Source organism: Tympanuchus pallidicinctus, unplaced genomic scaffold (genome assembly GCF_026119805.1).
Source record: "Tympanuchus pallidicinctus isolate F22 unplaced genomic scaffold, pur_lepc_1.0 scaffold10, whole genome shotgun sequence".
NCBI classification, from domain to species: Eukaryota; Metazoa; Chordata; class Aves; order Galliformes; family Phasianidae; genus Tympanuchus; species Tympanuchus pallidicinctus.
In genome coordinates, this window is record NW_026294619.1 from 1,930,111 (window position 1) to 1,949,010 (window position 18,900).

An 18,900-nucleotide genomic window follows, 5' to 3' on the forward strand; every position below is an offset into this window, starting at 1 on the left:
ATGCCGGAGGTTCCCACCCTAATGACAGCCACTCTGCAAATTATGACAAGCTATGACATTGCTTGTCAAGCTGGTGGCAAAAGGCCTATTTTCTGAATACTCCTATCTTGCAAAACACATGAGGTCTTAGAGGCTTGCAAAGAGATTAGCTGAAGCAGAATCTTAAATCCTGGTGCCCTAGAAAAAGGCTCACTGAAGCATTTGGATCAGAGGTGGCTGGGGAGCAGCAGAGGACAAGGAAGGTGAAAGCAGTGGCGTGGGGCTGGAGTGGCTAGGGGCGAGGAGCAGCAAGTAGATCCCTAATTTCTAGTACACAAAGAGAAAAAAATAATCGAGGAGCTTTCTTTTTCTCTCCTGCTTTTCACTAGCAGGAACTCAGTATTTCTACAAGCCCGAAGTGAAGGCCTGAGGCTGTCCTGTTCCGAGCCCTTCAGTTCCAGTCACAACCCTGCTACTAGTATCCTCCCAGGGGCAACTTCTTGTTCTGAACACCCTCAACAAATGAATCTGGAATTGCAGGTCTGTATTGGCAGGTTTGCAGTGAGAACATGTGCTTTGACTAGAGTTCCACTCATTGGAATTAAGAAGTTCAGGTGACCAAGACAGTTGTTTAAGATTTAAATCAAACACACAAATTCTGCCCCCTAGGAAGCATATAATCACTTAAAACCACTTCTGATACAGTGACCAAGGTATCTTAAGTTTCAGATGGATGCAGCCACAACTGAAATACCTCAGCAAATGCCCACTGAGTTTAGCACTAACAGTCCCACTGAGTTTCTGAGCAGTTTCTGAGATGGAGTCCCATTGACCAGGATATGTTTGTTGTCCAGCTGGAATAATTGCCCTAGAGGCAGAGGTGAAGCGTAAATCACAGGCTGCTGCTACTCATGCCACAAACAGACAGAATAGATGGGGATAGGGTGAGCAAGGCAGTATTTTTTTTGTATCTAAAAAAACCCCCCAAAAATATTTGTTCATTTTTCAAAAGGCAAAAAGAGGAGAAAATGAAAACTGGATTGTGTCTATTTTAGGCACATCAACAAGTTATTCAGATTAGAGAGAAAGCATGTCAAAAATAACTTGAGTGATATGAAAGTGGAGCAATTGCTGTATATCTACAAAAATAAAAGGAGGGTAGGAACCTGGGAAGCTGATTTTGAAATATCAGTGAACATTTCATTTTTGCAACCCTGTCTGATGTGTGCCTGCTTTAAAACATGCTCTGATGGCAAGGACAGCCTATTCTTGCACCCCAAGTGCGTGGAGTCCTTCAAAGGCAATCAGTCAACCTAGTGTAGGTCTGATCATCACACGAGCTCACTTCTGTGCTTTACAGACCAAACATTTAGCAAAAACCTAGCTGTTGTCACCCACTGTGACAGCAGTCTTGCATCTCCTGCTAACAGCAGTCAGATTTATCCAGGTTTTTCACATCTCCCTCTGAAAATGACAGCCCTCATAGTGGGGAGTGAATTTCAGAGGCTGTCTTGCCCTGGCTACTACCTGGATTTCTCAGCTTCCATCATTAGGACATCAAGTTGCAAACAAAGAAATTCCTAAAAAGACAAGACCAGAAAATAAGAGGTTTTGGAAATAGGACAGACTTCAAAACTGTTGCCCATAGAGTAGCAGCTCATGTGTTGTGAGCTACGTTGGAAGCGACATCTATGGGGGAAGTGTGCTCCTACATCACCCAGAAGTGAGGTATAATTGCTAAGTAGCACTCACTTTTTACCCCGAGCAAACAGCAAAATACCCCTGTCATAGCATTAAATAGGACCAGGGACATTATCTCCTCACAAATGTGGATGGAGTAAGGGTACGATGGAGCAGTGTGCAAGAAGCAGGCCTGACGAAGGTGTTTGTCTGCACATCATTTTGGCGCAGGAGACGCCCCACTGTCACACTCCTCTTTGCCATCCTCCAAATATCTTCCCCAGTAGATCAGCATCATCCTGGTGGCAGGGCTGGCCAGCAGCCAGCTGGCTTGCCTCCATGTCCCTGTTGCTGCCAGTCATGGGGCAGCAGTGACACACAGTCAGAGGAGGAGAGGAGGTGAAAGAATGTGCTGCTGCACCAGGAACAGGGAAGCAGTCATCATTCTCCATTTCACTTGTTAGGAGATGCAGCAAAGCTCTGTGAAAAGACCTTCAGGGACAACAGGCAGGTCCCTTCAGGGACAACAGGCAGGTCCCTGAGGCTGGGAAGCCAGCAGCCATGGTGGCATCTGCCCATCATCTCAAGGAGGCCCATGTCTTCTGCCCCAAGGCACCAGTGTAAATCTTGCCCTTATTCTTTAGCGTGACAAGTCTTTAATCGGTAACCAGCAACCTCTGGGACTTGGCAACTGCTGTGTGAGTAAGAAGCTTCTCTGTACTTGGGATTACAGTTGTGAGCAGGAGATCCCAGGGCCAATAGATGTCCTGGCACTCTGTTAGCAGAGAGAGTGCTTCAGAAAAGAGTTTGAATTCCATCAAGCAAATCAAGTTCGTGCCCCAGGCAGTGTGACAGAGTCTCAGGAGTGCTCACCTCCTTTACTGCTGTGGAAATGTGACTTTTCCTCTAGTGGTAGTGATAAGTCTGAAACGATTTTATCCAAGCTCTGTTATCCACTGCCTAATCACTGCGATGCCCAAGTGGTTACAGAGATACCCTTGTTACAAAAGGCAGCCAATATCTTCTATTTTTGCTAAGCCCTAGTAGGACGGAGTGTGCCTTGGCTCTCCGTATAAATGAAGTCTGCCCCTTCCCCAAATCTGCCTGCGTCCTCCCAGCATTGCCAACCTCCACTCCCTCCTGCACTCCCTCGCACTCCCTCTCAGTCACTCTCTCACTCTCAGATGATGCAGAGTGCCAGCAAGTCCCTCAATGCTGTCATATCTGTCCTTTTTATTCATTGCAGGGTTTATTTTTAGCCTGAAACAACTGCTTCCTAAAAATGGAGTTCCTAATGACACGGGAGCTGGACACAGCTATGTAAGGTATCCAGGGCTTGGCCTGACAGCTTCTCCTGTCTGTCTCTTTGTTGTGAGCCCAGGACAGCAAAGTTTGTTGCTTGCCACCAGCCTTGCAGAGCTTGGACTGAACGCTAGGAAGGCAGAAGAAAGAGAAACTCGGTGCAGACTCCCACTGGAGCCCTTGGCCTCCTTCTCTTCCCAAACTGAGAAGGAGAGAGACCTTTGCCAGCGCTGCACTGAAGTCCAAGGGTTCCCCAATGAAGGCAACTTGCTGGATCCTGGCAGGCTTTTGCCTGCTTTTCTGCTGCAAGGCAGAAGAAGGACTGAATTTCCCCACATATGATGGGAAAGACCGAGTGATCGACCTGCACGAGAAGAACTACAAGAATGCCCTGAAGAAGTATGACATGCTTTGTCTGCTCTTCCATGAGCCTGTGAGCTCTGACAGGGTGTCCCAGAAGCAGTTCCAGATGACGGAGATGGTACTGGAGGTAAGCACCACTGCGTGTCTCCCTGCCGGGTCAATGCCACTGCACATCTGGAGTTATGGAGACAGGTCATGGGACAGTCAGGGGCCTGGTGGGAATGGCCAAAGTTTTGAGGCTGCTCGCCTGAGTATGATTTAGACCCTGAGCTCTGTGAAGCACAGGGTAAAGTTTTGTTGTAGTCTTTTGAGTTGTCAGCTGGGAAATAGCCTTTCTGGGTGGTGCACCAGAAAACGGGGAAAAGCAAATAACCGTGCACACCCCAGCAGTATGAATTCAGCTTAGCTGAGCTTTTTCAAATGTCAGCACAGGTCTGAGTGCAGCCTGAAATTGTTAGGTCCCTTCTCCTTCTAGTATATCCTCTTTAGATTCAAGATTCCTTCCAGTTTCCTATTCCATTCAGAGCAAATAGCCAAGTCCCACCAAACTGTGTTGCAAATGGGTGTCCCAGCTCCACATCTCAAAACTCCCTGTTGGTGCAGCATTAAATCCATTTTTTTTTTTCTTCTGACACTTGGTTGCCTGCTTGGAATAAATCTGTAGCTACTTGCTAATACAGCCGTTCATTTCTGTGCTGGAAATAAGCATTGTTAATTCTTTGGTGAAAGAATGATTAATTAATCCTCAGTAAAATAAATCACACTAAAATTTACAAAGTAGATTCATTGCATTCTTTCTTGTAATGTGGCTGTAATCTAAGGACTCTTAGAGCAGTAGACCTTGATGGTTAGTTGTTCATTTCCTCCCAGGGGCTTAGAGATATTCCTTCTTAACTAAAAGACATATTTGGATGGAAAGTGAGAATTGCAGAAGAAATACATAATCTCTATTTTTCAAAGACAAAATGCATTGCATCTCTTTAAGTATAGCAAATGTGATTTAGAAAATATTCTCACTCAGTGAGGGCTAGGACCCACAAAAGTATAGTGCCAAGTTCAAGGTCTACTGACCTCCTCAACAAGGCAAGCAAGAAAGATTCAGACCTGACCAAATTTTATTCACTTGTCAGGAAACAGTTACTTGTTCCAGGTGAGTGATCAAATAACACTTGGCAAAGAAAAAATAACCCTGAAACTCCAGCTGAAAAGTTTATGGCTGGTAGTATAATTGCATTGTTGTTTAATAGGATAGCTATTTTGTGCTTGATAGATGGCAAGCATTTACTAAGTGTGTATTTATAGAAACCTGGCAGAAGCAGGTACCCGTTGTACACTGTCGGTTGTACTCCTCTGGACACCTATCCCCATGTTAGCAGTCAACCATACTGAGCGTGCAATTGCTACAATGCAGCATGTGTTAGAGCTTTTATTTTGCAGGACTTGCTTCAGAGGGTGAATACATTAGCTTAGGGCTCTGGTGGTCTGGTTTCCAATTGCTTCTCTTCCATTGAACTCCGATGTGACCTTGGGCAAGAGATTGAGGATTAGATCTGCAGCAGACTTTACGTAATTGTAGTGCTCTGGTTCACTAATGCTCAGCTACAAGGTGACCATTCTACAGTCCTCAAAACTTCTCCAGCACTTGCAGTGCTGATTCAGTGCATGTTCCCCATTGTCCCCTGGGCTGGGAGTTGCAGCAGCAATCTTACAGTTCCCACACAGCAGAGATCTGCAGACTGGACACTTCTTTGCCACAGACACGCAAGGCTTGTATTGGATCTGAGAAAGCAACAGAGAATGTGCTGCGTAGGACACAAACCAGTAAGGTGCTGGTGCTCTTAATTTCTGTTACTAACTTAACCATTGCAGTGAGCCAGGTTTTAATCTTCTCCGTCTGGTGACAGCACTCAAAACTTCACCTCCCTCACCTCAAGCCACAAATGTTGTGTGGCAAAGATCGCTCTCAATCTGCCCTGCCTGTGGAAGGATGCCTATATGGAGCATCTCATGCTTACTCACTGCATTAAGGATTTATTTTCTGGAGCATCTCATATTTTTTTCACTTTACTTTATTGAGGATTTGCCTGATGACTCACAACAATGTATGCTGCTTCCACTGCCTGGAAAACACCACATCCTTAGCCTTACTTCTATAAAATTGCCCTGATCTCCATCATAAGGAATAATGGCAACTCTTCACACAAGACCTTCAGGCAGGTGTGGAGTTAAGCAAAGATCTGAGCTAACCATCTAAGGGTTATTACTTCCTATTGCCTGATGAACACAGGTATGTGTGTACACAGAAGAAATAGGATTCATGGATGTTAAGTGTGACCTGGTGTAGGGAACCTGCTTTGGCAGGGGGGTTGGACCTCTCTGGAGGTCCCTTCCAACCCCTACAATTCTGTGGTTCTGTGATTAAGTCCTGAAAACCTCCAAAGTGCCCACCTCTCCTCTTTCTCACACACACCTTAGGAGAAATGTATAGTTCCAAAGACCAAAAGCTTGAACAAATATCTTAGGACTAGGAAAAAACATGGAGAGATTCAGTAACAGGTCCCTCCATATTTGCTAGGACAAAATTACAGATGTGCCCAGGTAGAAGATAGTATGGCATATTATCAAAGCAAGCAGAAGTCCCAGTAGCACCTGCTGGTCCCTTCTTCACTTTAGACCCAGTCAGGTTTAGGTCTCAGCAGGTGAAAAAAGACATGACTACAAAACATCCAAGGAGGGCAGGATGAGTCTAGACAACACTCCCAAAATCTAGGAGCAAATTGTCCCTTGGCCATGGTTTCATCCAAATACATTGGTCATAATCATCAACAAGCTTGGACTGGTTCCACTAGTAGCTAGCAGGGCTTGAGCTCATGTGGCAGCACTTCCCTCTTCTAGAGTCTCTTCCCTTCCAAGTCCCTGCCCTGTTTGAAGCTTGCAATGCCTTAATTATGTCAGAGATCTCCCTGGAAAATCTGTCTGAAAATGGCCAAGAGCTTGAAACTTTATTTGTGGAGGCAGCTGACAGACAAAACAGGGCAGAGAGAAGAGAATAGCGAGGATCTCATTTCCTTAGTGAAACGTGCTGAAAACCTGACAGCATAAGTGAAGTTAAGCACATTAGGTCTCGATCCAATTGCAACCACAAACATCAGGGTGAGGAGAAAGTGATATGCTAGGAAAATTCTCCTCCCCATTACAAATGCCCAGTGTGCGGAACTGACCAGCAGAATCTCAGGAATGTTCACCAGGCATCATCAGATAAAGGGATGCTGTGGTTACACTGATATTACAGGATCTCCAACTCCCTCCACCCAGTCCTATTGGGATCTGCCACTGGATTCCCACACAGTCCAGCATGCCCTTCCAATTTGGAAAGGCAATGAAGAAGATCATCAGCTGACCTGGCAGCCCCTACCACCTACTCTGTTGTCTTTTCCAACCACGGCAGTTCTACAGCTCTGAGTTGATGAGTGTGGCTGCTTCACAGCTCATACTAAGGGGTTCTTATGCTCCTTTGCTTCCCTTTCTCCCTCCACTCACCCCAACTCCTGCTGACCAGCTCCTCTAGGTTGTGAGGAAAATCCTCCACTCTAGATGATGACCCAGCAGTCTTGAGGACAGTGGTAGCAGTTCCTATCCCGTGGCAATTTTTCTAAGAGCCCTGCATGCCCTGTGAGGTGAGCACAGAGAAGAAGATCACACACAGCCAGACACAAAGCTTCACAGTGCAGATTTAAGTGCCAAGTAAGACAAAAAGCTACTTGTCCCCGAATCTCTCAGCTTTAATGGAAAAAGGGTGAAAGAGGACAAGAACAAAGCAGGGAAACTTAAAATATCTGTTCTGCTAGTCTTCTTCTTTGTAACTCTCTTATTTCCTCCAATCTCATATCACTGCTTCGCAAACCTCTGCCTTCTCCCTCTCATCTCCAAACCCTTCCCAAATATTGGCAGCGCTCTGCTTTCCAGTGGGCCAGTTTGTCTCTAGGGATTACAAAAATAAAGAGCAGCGGGGTAAGGGATTTTTATTTTGCACAGGAGAAGCTCTCTCCAGCAGCAGAAGCTGTCTTAGTGCAGAGCAGGCTGCCTGCAAAGCAGACATTGCATCTCTCTCCCAGTGTCCAATCAGTAGTACAATCAGTACTACTTGTGCTGTGAGAGGGAAATATAGCTTTTGAGTTCAACAGAAAGCAAGGATTTACTTTCAAGTGTTGACACTTGTAAAGCTCCACTCACAGGCTTTCAGCTGAGAATGGAAAAATCAATTAAGATTTGTCTGGTTTTAGGGCAGTTCCACCCATCTGGTCTTCAAATCATTTTAGTCTGATAGCCCCCGTGAGAGCTCAGAAACATGTCATATGTAGCAAAAAGGCCTTCTCTTCTGATCCAACACAGGAAAAAAGTTTGCAAGTACAGGTGTGTATCAACATTCATAGGAAGCAGTAGCTGAGACATTATCCCCATGTCCAAACAGAGTACGGGAGAGTATAAAACCAAGAGCTTTCTTTAAGCACCCTTATCACTTTGTTTCATAGACTCAGTTTTCAACCTTTTTCTTTGAGAATAGTATGTTCATGAGACACTAGCTCAGTATGACTTCCTTGGCTGGGTAAACATGTTACACATTGAGTGCCACAGAAACTGCCTGGTCCCTGCGACCCTACAGAGCAAGTCTTCAGGGTGAGAGATGGAGCACACCTGGAGACATACCTGAAGAAGCCTACAGCATGAATACCTCATAATACAAGTAATAAAACAGGTTGCCACACTGAGGCAGTGGCTTCCACTGCAGATAAGTTAATGCAAAAGGTTAGAAAGGAAAAGATGTGCACTGCTTCCTTTGGCCTCTGAGATGATGTAAGTACATCTCAGTCCATTAACAGCTCAGAGCATTGATTTCGGCAGCAGCACCAGGAAAATTTCACTCCCTGACATGCCAATCATAAAAGAAGCTACAGCGAGCTCCCCAGGCTGTAGATGGGCACACTGGCACCCAGGCACAAATGGATAATTTGGCCTTTCTGTATAACTAGTGGTAGAAACAATTTCCAAGACTACTTTAATTCTTATCACCTAGTTTCCTTTCCCAGTGCCCCTCCATCCATCTCATCACTGAGGTTGGTCTGGCTGCCTGAGCAGCTTCTAGCATAAGACCCCCATTTCCATCACCACTTCCCTCTTGGAAAGGCAACCTTCATCTCCAGTCATGTATGGTCAGAGGGATAGAAGTGTGCTGATGGCTGTTCTCAGAGTAGGAAATAGCTGTCATCCCATTGTCTAAGGGAAATGCAGCATATAGCCTCTGTAGGTGCCCTGCAAGAGCTTAAAGCAGTTGGAGACTCCTTCCATGGCACATCTTTGTTCTGAAATGCCCAAGAGATGAGGAAAAGTTGTGAAAAGCCCATCCTTCAAACCTCAGTCATCCTGCCACACCAATTAGGCTCCCTAGAAACATGCCTGTGGGAGTTTCTGATGCATTCTTGATATCCAGGAGGCAGGATCACACTCCTGTCTAATAAGACATCATTGACCTATCATAGTGCACTGTAAGTGGGCATCAAAAGGACTGGCCTGAGAAATCATTCACCAATTGGGAATAGAATATTGCAAGTTGGAAGGGACCCATAAGAACCGAGTCCAGCTCCAGTGTATGGGTACTGTCACCATTTGTTGTTCTCTGCCTCAGACCTTGACATTGCCCAGGAGACTGCTGAGGCCAGATAGCATCCTATGTGCTGGAGCAGGTACCACACTGCCCTCATTCCAGACCTCAGTCTGGAAGTGGTGCCCTTCATTTAAATCAAGCTGATCAAAGCCTGCCACAACCCTGCATTTAAGCCTGAGCTTCACCCATGGGGAAAAGGGAAAGGAGATACAGTAATTCTCTTTAAAGCCCCAGGAGGGAGGGGAACTATTTAAGCACAAAGCCTGAGGACAAATGGGCTATGAATAAATCAAGTTTGGAAAGTAGGGAGCTCCTAATCACCAGAGTCAAGGGGAGAACAGCCCAGTGAGTTTAAAGGACACTGACGGATTGAGCAACCTGGTCCAAGTTCTGATGACCAAAGATGTCTTTTTGAGGCCTCTGTCTGCAAACACCAGTCACCTAGGCAAGGAATGAGTGGCCCAGGAAAGAAGTGACTTAGCAAGGTCCGAATTATCATGTTTTATTTAATCCTCTGCACACTGGGATTTACCTACTTATAGAAAGAAACCTTGCCCGAGGAAATAGAACAAGCAGCAGCCCCTTGTGCTGTTCCCTGCTGGCCCCTGAGCACTGCTGATGGGGCTCATTCCTGCACACGCTCTGGCGCAGCTCCGGTGCAGGCCAGCTGCACGACATGATACCTTCTCTTTCTGGGAAATTGCTTCTGCCCTGGCAGCCAACAGACTGAGCAGAGCTCTGACACCTTGAAGCCTGCGTAAGGAGACACTTGTTCTGAGAGTTTCCCTTGGGGTTGGTTGCTCACTGCTCCTTGGCTGAGTCCTCCTTCACCCCAAGGAACCTATTGCTCCCCCACGGTCCCATACAGGTGTGGATTCAGGGCAGGAGCACCCAGATCCCTCCTGTGGCACTCCAGGGTTTCAGAGGCGTTGGCTCAGGCCCACTGGGTCAGAAAACTGAGAAATTTCCTTGGAGCTGGAAGCGTGAAAGCAGCGCTGGGTCCTGAGGAGGAGAAAGGACTGTTGTGCACTGAGCTCACTTTCTTCTTCCAGCACTCACTTGAAAGCAGAAGGCTGCTGCTCCACATAGGCTTTGCTGTGGCATCCAGCCTTTGCTTCCAAGCAAAGCTAGTTATAGCATCACTTTTGTAGAGGAAAGCTCCCAAATTCCTCCTCTCGCCTGGTTCATCAGAGTGGGGTTCAACAAAGGGGGTTCTGCAGAGCAGCTCCAATCCACCTGCAGAGCTGAGGTCAGCACATGCACACTCGCAGCCCCAGACTGTCCTCAGTGTGCAAGCTGCTCAACTGAGTCGGCAAAACACATGTGAAGCAATGCCAGCAAGCACCAGCCAACAGCAGCAGCAAGTGGCCCCTGCCCCATGGACGCTCACAGCCACCAGCATCATCCCCAGCTATCTCAGGGGCTTTAACTTACAGCTGGCTAAAATTAGGGATGCCCGGGCGTGGATAAAAATACAGCCCTAGCTATGTGAAACCTTTAGGTAGGTGGCCAAAGAGCACATCATATGCCTGGCTGGGCTGAGCAGCCGGGTAGCTCTTAAAGGGCCGCAGCACCGTTCTTGAAGTGCTACCTGTGAAAGGACCTCCCTCAGTGACCTTTGGGTGTTCTGTATTTGGGGACTTGCCTTTTCATCAGGAGAGCAGCAACCCCTTAAGAGGGCAGCTCCAGTGGTGGAAAAGGGCAGTAAGATGGGCCATACTTTCTTTCTCTCAGCTCTGCTGCCAGGCCCTGTTGCAGCAGCTACTCAGCGGGCTCCTACCCCTTCTCTGTGGCAATCACAATGTATCAGGAGCTGTCATTCATCAGCCTGAGTTACAAGATCCAATACTTTTCTGATGGGTATTGTGAGGGGTTGCGGCATGGCACAAAACAGCATTGAGGAGAGTGATACCCCTCTGCTCTACTACAGACTGTTCAAACAATGGAGAAGCCAACCACAGTGTAAAGGTATGAGTTCTGCAGAAGCTTTCAAAGCCTTCGGGGAAATACTCTAGTTTCTTGCCATATCCTCCTGTTGTTTCTGAAAACAAAAATAAGTTTTAAGACATTAAGTCATCCTCATCTTCACATCAGCATGTTCTGGCCATCACCAAGCTCTGACAGCTTTAAAGAGCAAAGCAACAGAAAAGTGGAAAGAAAGATGACTTTCCATATAATCCCATTGCTCTGTTCTTTGTGTTTCTTCAGTTTTGCTCTTCTACCACTGCCTGCTGGGAAACAGCAATTTCCCTGTGCATAGCAGAGGTACTCCCAGAGGCTATCAGAGACCCAGGTGCGCCAAGCACCCTGCCTTCCAGCCTGGGCAGCCGGGGAATGTCAGCCTTGCTGATGGGGGGATCTAGACGGTGAAGTGAGAAGAAAATCCAAGCCAGAAACCTATAACATCACTCCACGATGAAAGACTGACTATGCTGGGATACCTGTCTCATTCATCTCTATCTGTAACCCTCTCTACTGCATTTGTTCTGCCATTTGATGGCAAGACTGACACCAAATGGAAGGTCCAGAACTATCACCGCCATCTGCAGCTGAATAGGTTTGTTGTCAGACAACCTATCACCTTTACAAGGGTGATGCTGCTGCTTCTTGTAGCATAAGATTTCAGAGTCTCCTTAAAGCTTCACATCACCACACCTCAGTTCAGATAGTTATGGCAGTAGGAAGCTGAGATGCTCTAGCAAGGAGCTGTTTCCTTCTATCACCATTATTCAGATTGCTAGCATCTGCTGACACCACCCAAAATCATAGAATCACAGAATCACAGGCTTAGTTTGGAAGGGATGTTAATCATCATCTAGTTCCAACCCCTGATGAGACGGTGCTTTCTCACTTGTAGGTCATAGAACTGTAGAATGGTCCTCAGGCTTCATTTGGGGCTGGCACTTCTCACCAATCTCACAGGGCCATGCACCTACTCAAATGAGAATAGGGCTGTTACCTGAGGAATACTCACAACTCCTGTTCCTGAGAATGCACAGGACTCAACTTGTGACCCCGTGGCTAGAAAGAATGCACTGCAAAGGCTTTGTGCTTACGAGATAAAGGTTGCAAAATGTGCATGGGATACACCTGCTGTCTTTGCTTGTGCTCTAAGCCCTGCCTGCCCTGAGCCTCTTCATGTACCTTAGGAACTGCATAACCAGCTAAGCCCAGTTCTTCCGGGGCAGTTTCTCCCTCCCATCTCCCCATGCAGCTGTTGAAGCTAAATTACTCACTATAGAGGCTGACACAAAGGCAGGGGCTCTGGCTGGATGAGACTTCAAGCAATATGAATTTAAGTGGAGAAGAAGGAGTAGGAGCTGTGTTCTTATATTACAGCCGCCTCTGTTCCGAAGTTCTGAGCCAAAAGGATTGTCAAGATCAGAAACATTATCTGCATTCAAATCCCACTAGCATTATGGAAACAGAAAATACTGTAAGGGGATATTACAGATGCTTGATACTGTAATGAGCTGGGGGCAACCAAGCTGCGTGCCTCTGGCATCCTCTAAATGTTGCTGCCTGATGGAGTTCAAATGTAGATACGGGAATGCGTGCACACCTGGGCACTGCTCACACCCACCTGCCCCACTGGGAAGCAGCAAGCAGGAGTAACATCCAGCCCCACGGAGCTGGCATTTGAAAATGTGACTGTAGGCACAGGCAGCCTGCAAAGGTCTCCTACCTTCCAGCAGTGCCAGTGGAAAGAGCTGTGCTGAGTCTCATGTTGCAGAAAGATTTTCCCACTGAGGACTGAAGAGCTCTGTGGATTGGCAGGGGCTGTACTGCTCGCTCCTTATCTCATTATCCTGAAAGCTCCAACAAAGGAGAAAGGCTGCCAGCAGAGTGCACAGTTCCATCATTTGCACATGTACACAAACACACTCTCCTCTGTACACGCACTGTCTACATGCACTTCCATCTATTCACATTCATCTTCTGTCTCTCTTCAGAGAGACATCTCACATGCTTGTAGGAGAGTCTGTGCAGTCTCCCTCTGAGAGGTCTCCAAAAGTCACCTGATGTGGGCCTGGCACCGTGCTCTGGCTGTCCCTGCTGTCCCTGCTGTGGCACAGCCATGCTGTGATTCTGGGTTTTTTTGCCTCCCAAGCCCTAATGAAGTACATGTTCCCACAGTCTTGCACAAAGAAGCTTCCATCCCATCCCTAATTTTCTAGACACGTCTACTCTTTTCCAGCAAGCTCCCATGCTCACACACTCAACCCTGAAGAGCTGTCTTGCATACACTGCATGTTCACATATGCTCCTCCTGATCTAAGCCTCCACTTTTACAAACATCTCTCACTCCTGCCCAGCCACTTGTCTGCAGCAGGTGTCACAGCCTCAGATGATGAAGGCACATTGCTGAACTTCTTCAAACACCCCCAAGAAACTCTAACCGTCTCCTGCACACACTAGTCAAGAGCTATAGGGCTCAAACTGCCTGGGCTGGATCTGGCACTTGACTAGCAGATGTAAGTAAGTAGCCTGTAAGGCTGCAGCTAGATGAAGTATATTTACATGACTGGACAGTCTCAGCACAGCCAGAGCCTCAAACTTTGAAGGTGTTTGTGCTGGTCTACACAATTGCTTCAGTGCAGGGAGTCACACATCCCCTAAAGCTTCTTATCCCACAGGCTCCATCCCTTTTCCCAATAAAGGCACCTCCACGCAAGAGGTGCCCATCTCCTCCTGCCATGTTGGACATCAGCTGCTCTAACAAGGCCCAGGTGAGGGGACACCAGACTGATCAGACCAATGCTCTGAAGCTTTATCCATAGATGTGTGAATATAGACCATTGTTCTACTTTATTCAGGCAGTGTCTTCTGTAAGCAAGAGCCCTGACCTGCAGCCTCCCTTTTATTTCCAATTTTCGGTAGAGAGTGAGAGAAGATTAGCAAATCAACGCGATTCCTTTACAACCTACAGCACCTCCTAGAGACAGCAAGCCAGGTAGCTGCGGGGGGTTAAGGTAATTGGGTGTTCCTGTTCCCTGATGACATTGTGAAGGGGATATCTGGGTATGCACTGCTGTAGGCACCATCCTTTGGAAAAAGAAGCTGAGATGCTGTGATGGTGGAGAATGTCTTTCTAGGGGGGCTCTGGGACATGCATTTGGTGGCAGGGAGAAGATAACCCTGTCCTTCAAATAAGTGTCACCACTCTTAGCCTAAGTAAAGTCTCTGAGCCCATATCTTCAGGATCCCTGCTGTTCTCCCCTAGAATTTTGAGACTTTTCCTCCATGATCCCTGCAATTGCCGGCCATCTGCAGGTGGAGACTATTTATAGCAGGGAGCCAAGGGGACGCATGGCCACGGACACAGCGGCGCTGGGTGACATTCAAACTGGCTCTGAGGTTGAGGGGGTGCTGAAATGGGCCCTGGAGGAGGGCAGTACCATAAATCAGCCCGCCATCTCTCTGGCTGCAGCCTTTCTGCTGCTCCCTCCAGTGAGTGGAGGTGGCCGTGCCCTAATAGGGACATCTCAGAGGCCTCCAACTCTTATTCCCTATCCCCAAATTCAGTAGGGTTTTGTGGATGGAAACGGGGCAGCAGCTGAGATGGGGTATGCTCCCTGTGGCAGGGTGCACTGGAAAGACAGCAAGGAGGCTGTCGGCATCAGAGGCATCTGTGGAGCAGGAGAAGAGGGATGAGGAGGGGGTGTTACAGCTGCTCAAGGGTCTCGAGATGGTGTTACCACTCCAGAGAGTGCCTGTGGATGAGGACGTTGCCTGCCTGCTTCCCAGGGCCGACACATGTCCACGGCGGCCGGGAGGAATTCGCAGGGTCCCCACCACAGGGCACTTGTAGCGCGTCTCTCCTTTCCACAGATATCTATTTTCACAAATCAGGCAGGAACTTGATATCACCAAGAGGCCCCTTCATCAAAAATGGTGAGGATGGGGCAGCAGTTTCCAAAGCTGCAAGGTGACAAATACGAGCGTGGCTGGGATTAGCCCTGTTTCCTGAGGAAACAGGGCAGAAGAGAGGACCCAGAGCAGGGGAGCTGGCCAAAGCCAGGACAGGAGATGGGACTTGAGACACTTCAGAGCAGAAGAAATTGAATTGTGTGTTAGCTCAACCATGTTGTCTTAATGCTGCGCTGTTACCCTCTGACTGGCCCACAGTTCAATACCAGGTGGGGCATTAAGCACCACTGGATTTGAATTTCCTTCCAGAGGGACAAGACGAGCAATAAAGGATTGATATAGCGAGATAAAGGGAGAGCCCAGGACAGAAAGGAGACACAGTGATGGCCAGGAGCACTTCGTGGTGTAGCACTGCTATTTTCACAAAGCCTGGGTGCTTTTGCTACTCCATCATATGTAAGCAGTGATACTTTTGCTACCCTCAGTTTTCCAGCCACTGGTGCCTAGCACCAACCACTCCCAGAATTAAAACATCTTCAGTACCTAGACAGTGTCACGGTCCCCTGTACGATACCACAGATGCGTGAGGAAGGAGAGAGTTTTTGGTGTGCCAGAGGGTGTAAGTCTTCCTCCCAGCTGTTCCCGCTACTTCGGTGTCACCAATGTGGCTGGGAACACTCTCCTGATGCCCAAGTGTCAAAGCGCAGTTGGCAGCCCGTGGTATCACCAGCAAACCCAGCGCTGTGACACAGTGGGAAGAAATCCAACCCTTATGACCTCCAGACAGCCTTATCTCAGTAAAGAGGCAACATGTGATGTGTGCCACCCATCGATGCTGCCTGGGAGCAAAATATGGGTCATCTGTGCCTCCTGTGCCATCCAGACAAGGCACAATGTCCTCCAGCATTCCTGCTGCTCATGCTGGACTCTGGTTTTCCCCACAGCTGGCAGCTCAGGTCCTGGAGCCTAGGAGCATCGGCTTTGGGATGGTAGATTCCAAGAAGGATGCCAAACTCGCCAAAAAGCTAGGTAAGTCCCATGTTTGCTATCTCCAGAATAGCTTCGATACCGTGGTGTGAAAACTCCATGCTCTTCCTGCGCAGAGACAGCTCTGATACAGTGATGCAGAACCAACACCTACTGAAGCAACAAGTGTCCACAGATGCCATCTGGTTCCTGGAAGGGTGATCCCCAGCCACTAATAGGAACTGCAGCCTTGCAATGGCAACCAGGTGCCACCCCTTCCTGAGTTGATCCCCAGATATAAGAGGAATCCTCCATCCTCCTGTTTCCACCCCTTGAAACAGCTGCCCTCTAGTAGCTATGTAGTATTTTTTCATATTTCATCCCACAAAGAATATGGAAATACTACGGCATGCAAATACAATGGTACTTAAATACCACACTAGGCTTAACACCAGAGACTTATTTTCTTTCCTAAATTACAGGGTAAGTGTCACAGTGTATATGAAAATAAAGCAGAGAACTTCTGCTTCTCCAGAAAGCAATACATATCCCTGTCATCATGCACTGCAGGGCTCAGAGCCCCTCATCTTGGAGACTTCATCAAGATGGTGTGGCATCCAGTCCTCAGCTCAGTCATGTGCCAGCCTGCCTTCTGCACCATCTCCAACAAATGCTTCTAACTTTTCCCAAAGCAAGCTAAGCATATGAGAGTTTAAAATTTGCTTTGACTTCTTGGTCATTTTTTACATTCACAGAGTTAAGTCTCCTCTAGGCTCACGAGATCATTAGGATTGTTTCTGACTTGACCAACGAAGTCCTGCATTTCCCCAGGAGGTGTTGCTAGAATAACCAGCAATATGCTTCGATGTAAAAAGAGTGATGCTTTTAGTGACCTGTTGATCACATGATATTTCCTGTTTCCTTCTTTCAGGCTTGGTTGAAGAGGGAAGTCTCTATGTCTTTAAGGAGGATCGGTTGATTGAATTTGACGGGGAACTGGCCACAGACGTCTTGGTGGAATTCCTCTTGGATGTAAGCACAGATAAGTTCAGACAAAGCCTCTCAGAGAAGACTTTGCACTCACTTTGCAAAAAAACACAGGTTATCTCTACTTGAAACTCCATCCCTGTTTGCTGCACACCAGCATGCAAATGATGTTATTTGCCAACTTCCCAAATACTTGACCATGAGTTCCCAGAAAAGCCAGGACCTTTATATGCCATCAACCACTTATGTCTTAAATACATTTTTCTCTCTTTCCTGTTTATGGAATATTTGGTTGCTCAAACAGGGAGCGAGCAACAGTCGCACATAAATTCCAACTAAAACAGAGCTTTTCTTGCAGCCTGGTAGTGATGGAGTCCTCATTTATGTGGCTTAAACCCCAACAGCACAACAGCAGGAGGGAGATGTGCACAATGGAGTGTTACTGGTAAGGGGTGCAGCATAAGCCACCTCACGAGGCTCCATTTGCCATGCTTTGTGGTGCACCACGGATAGAACAAGTTCTGCAAAGAAAGGAGGAGAGTAAGGATTCCTGTTTGTATGTTTTCCACTCAAGGAAAAACACATAGAAAAGCAGGGAAATAAAAGCAAAAGCAGGGAAATAAAAGCAAACACATCAGTGGTACCTGGACAGCCTGATCTCAAGCAAACCCAGTGTTTCTCTACTCCGCTGCAGGTTATGGGGTGGCATGCCTGCATTTGTTTTCCTAGTGAAGCCACACGCAATTTACACCAATATTGCTTGGCACATCAAAACAAAACAAAACAAATAAATAAATCAGACCAAATCCTTCCCCCAGCAGTGTCTGGTTAAGAAATAAAGCTTGGACTAAAACTAGGATAAACTAGCTGATTGGTCTTCCAACTTTTTCATCAGAACTGTGATGTGTGTGGGGCCAAAGAACAGATTTAACCCACCATGCACATGTAGACCAGCCAGGAAATTTCACTTCTAGACTTCCCACTGCTCCATTTTTTGGTCACACTCTAGCATGTTCTTTTAAATATTTTTCCAAAATATCTTAATAATGGTCTCTTCCAGCAAGCTACACTTAAAAACAAGTTATGTCCCTCATTCACAGAAGAACACAGTCCTCATACTGCAGTCCTTTTAACCATTCTACCATCTTCACAGCCTCCTTAAAGCCAGCTGCAATCACTACACTTTATCTCCCATCACAGCATCTATTTGGGTCACCCATACTTCTCTCAGCGTTCCTCTGAATGCTTCAGCCTGTGTGAACCTATTAAATGCTCCTTCTGAAGGTGACCTACGTGTCTCAGTTAGTTTCTCACAGAGAGGCAGAGAGCACCAAACAGGGTTTCCAGCAGCAGATAAATTAGGTGACCTCTTTCTCCCCACTTAAGCAGCTAGTGACACAGTCTGGCAGTTACGGGTTGGTGCAGCAAATTGTTGTGTTATCATATGCATTTGTCATGGCAGTTGCTAGAAGACCCTGTGGAAATCATAAACAGCAAGCTGGAGCTTCAAGCCTTTGACCAAATTGACGACGAAATCAAACTGATCGGCTACTTCAAAGGAGAAGACTCTGAACGTAAGTTGGCTATGTTCCTTGTGGGAGCCTTGGTGAGGGTGCTGGGGGTTATATGTTCCTGTTCATTAACATTAAGGAGACAAGCGGTTGCAGCGCATTAGTCTCTGGGGGATGAGGTAGGGTTGCAAAAGTGAGCTTCTGCTTTTGCTGTGCATAAGCCCATTCCTACACCCTTGGGCTTGCTTCAAAGGGCTGCTGATTTTAGCCCCTGCTTAATGTAGCATTTTGGGATCTGTAGTGGAGCTGCACAAAGTGTATTCTGTTCACTCCACATGAAATGGTTCTTGTTTGTAAATCCGGAAGGTGTGTAAGAAACATAGTATTGTCATCTGCTGTATTTTGTAACAATTTATATTTGCCTCCTGTACTGATCAGAATGAGACCAGATGTCTATGAAATCTTTCCTTCATTCCCCTTTTCTCCTTACAGATTACAAGGCATTTGAAGAGGCTGCTGAACACTTCCAACCGTACATCAAGTTCTTTGCCACATTTGACAAAGGGGTAAGCATACACA

At 47.0% G+C, this 18,900-nt stretch overlaps 1 protein-coding gene across 1 annotated transcript in view; it reads left to right on the top strand.

The window, feature by feature from the left end:
- Positions 1 to 2,979: 2,979 nt before the first annotated feature.
- CASQ2 (calsequestrin 2) overlaps positions 2,980 to 18,900 on the top strand; it is a 30,231-nt gene continuing 14,310 nt past the window's right edge. Inside the window, exons 1-5 of the mRNA XM_052666209.1 lie at positions 2,980 to 3,451; positions 15,802 to 15,886; positions 16,755 to 16,855; positions 18,273 to 18,384; positions 18,814 to 18,887. Coding sequence (XP_052522169.1) covers positions 3,218 to 3,451; positions 15,802 to 15,886; positions 16,755 to 16,855; positions 18,273 to 18,384; positions 18,814 to 18,887 — 606 coding nt within the window. The 5' untranslated portion in view covers positions 2,980 to 3,217. The remainder of the gene's footprint in view (positions 3,452 to 15,801; positions 15,887 to 16,754; positions 16,856 to 18,272; positions 18,385 to 18,813; positions 18,888 to 18,900) is intronic.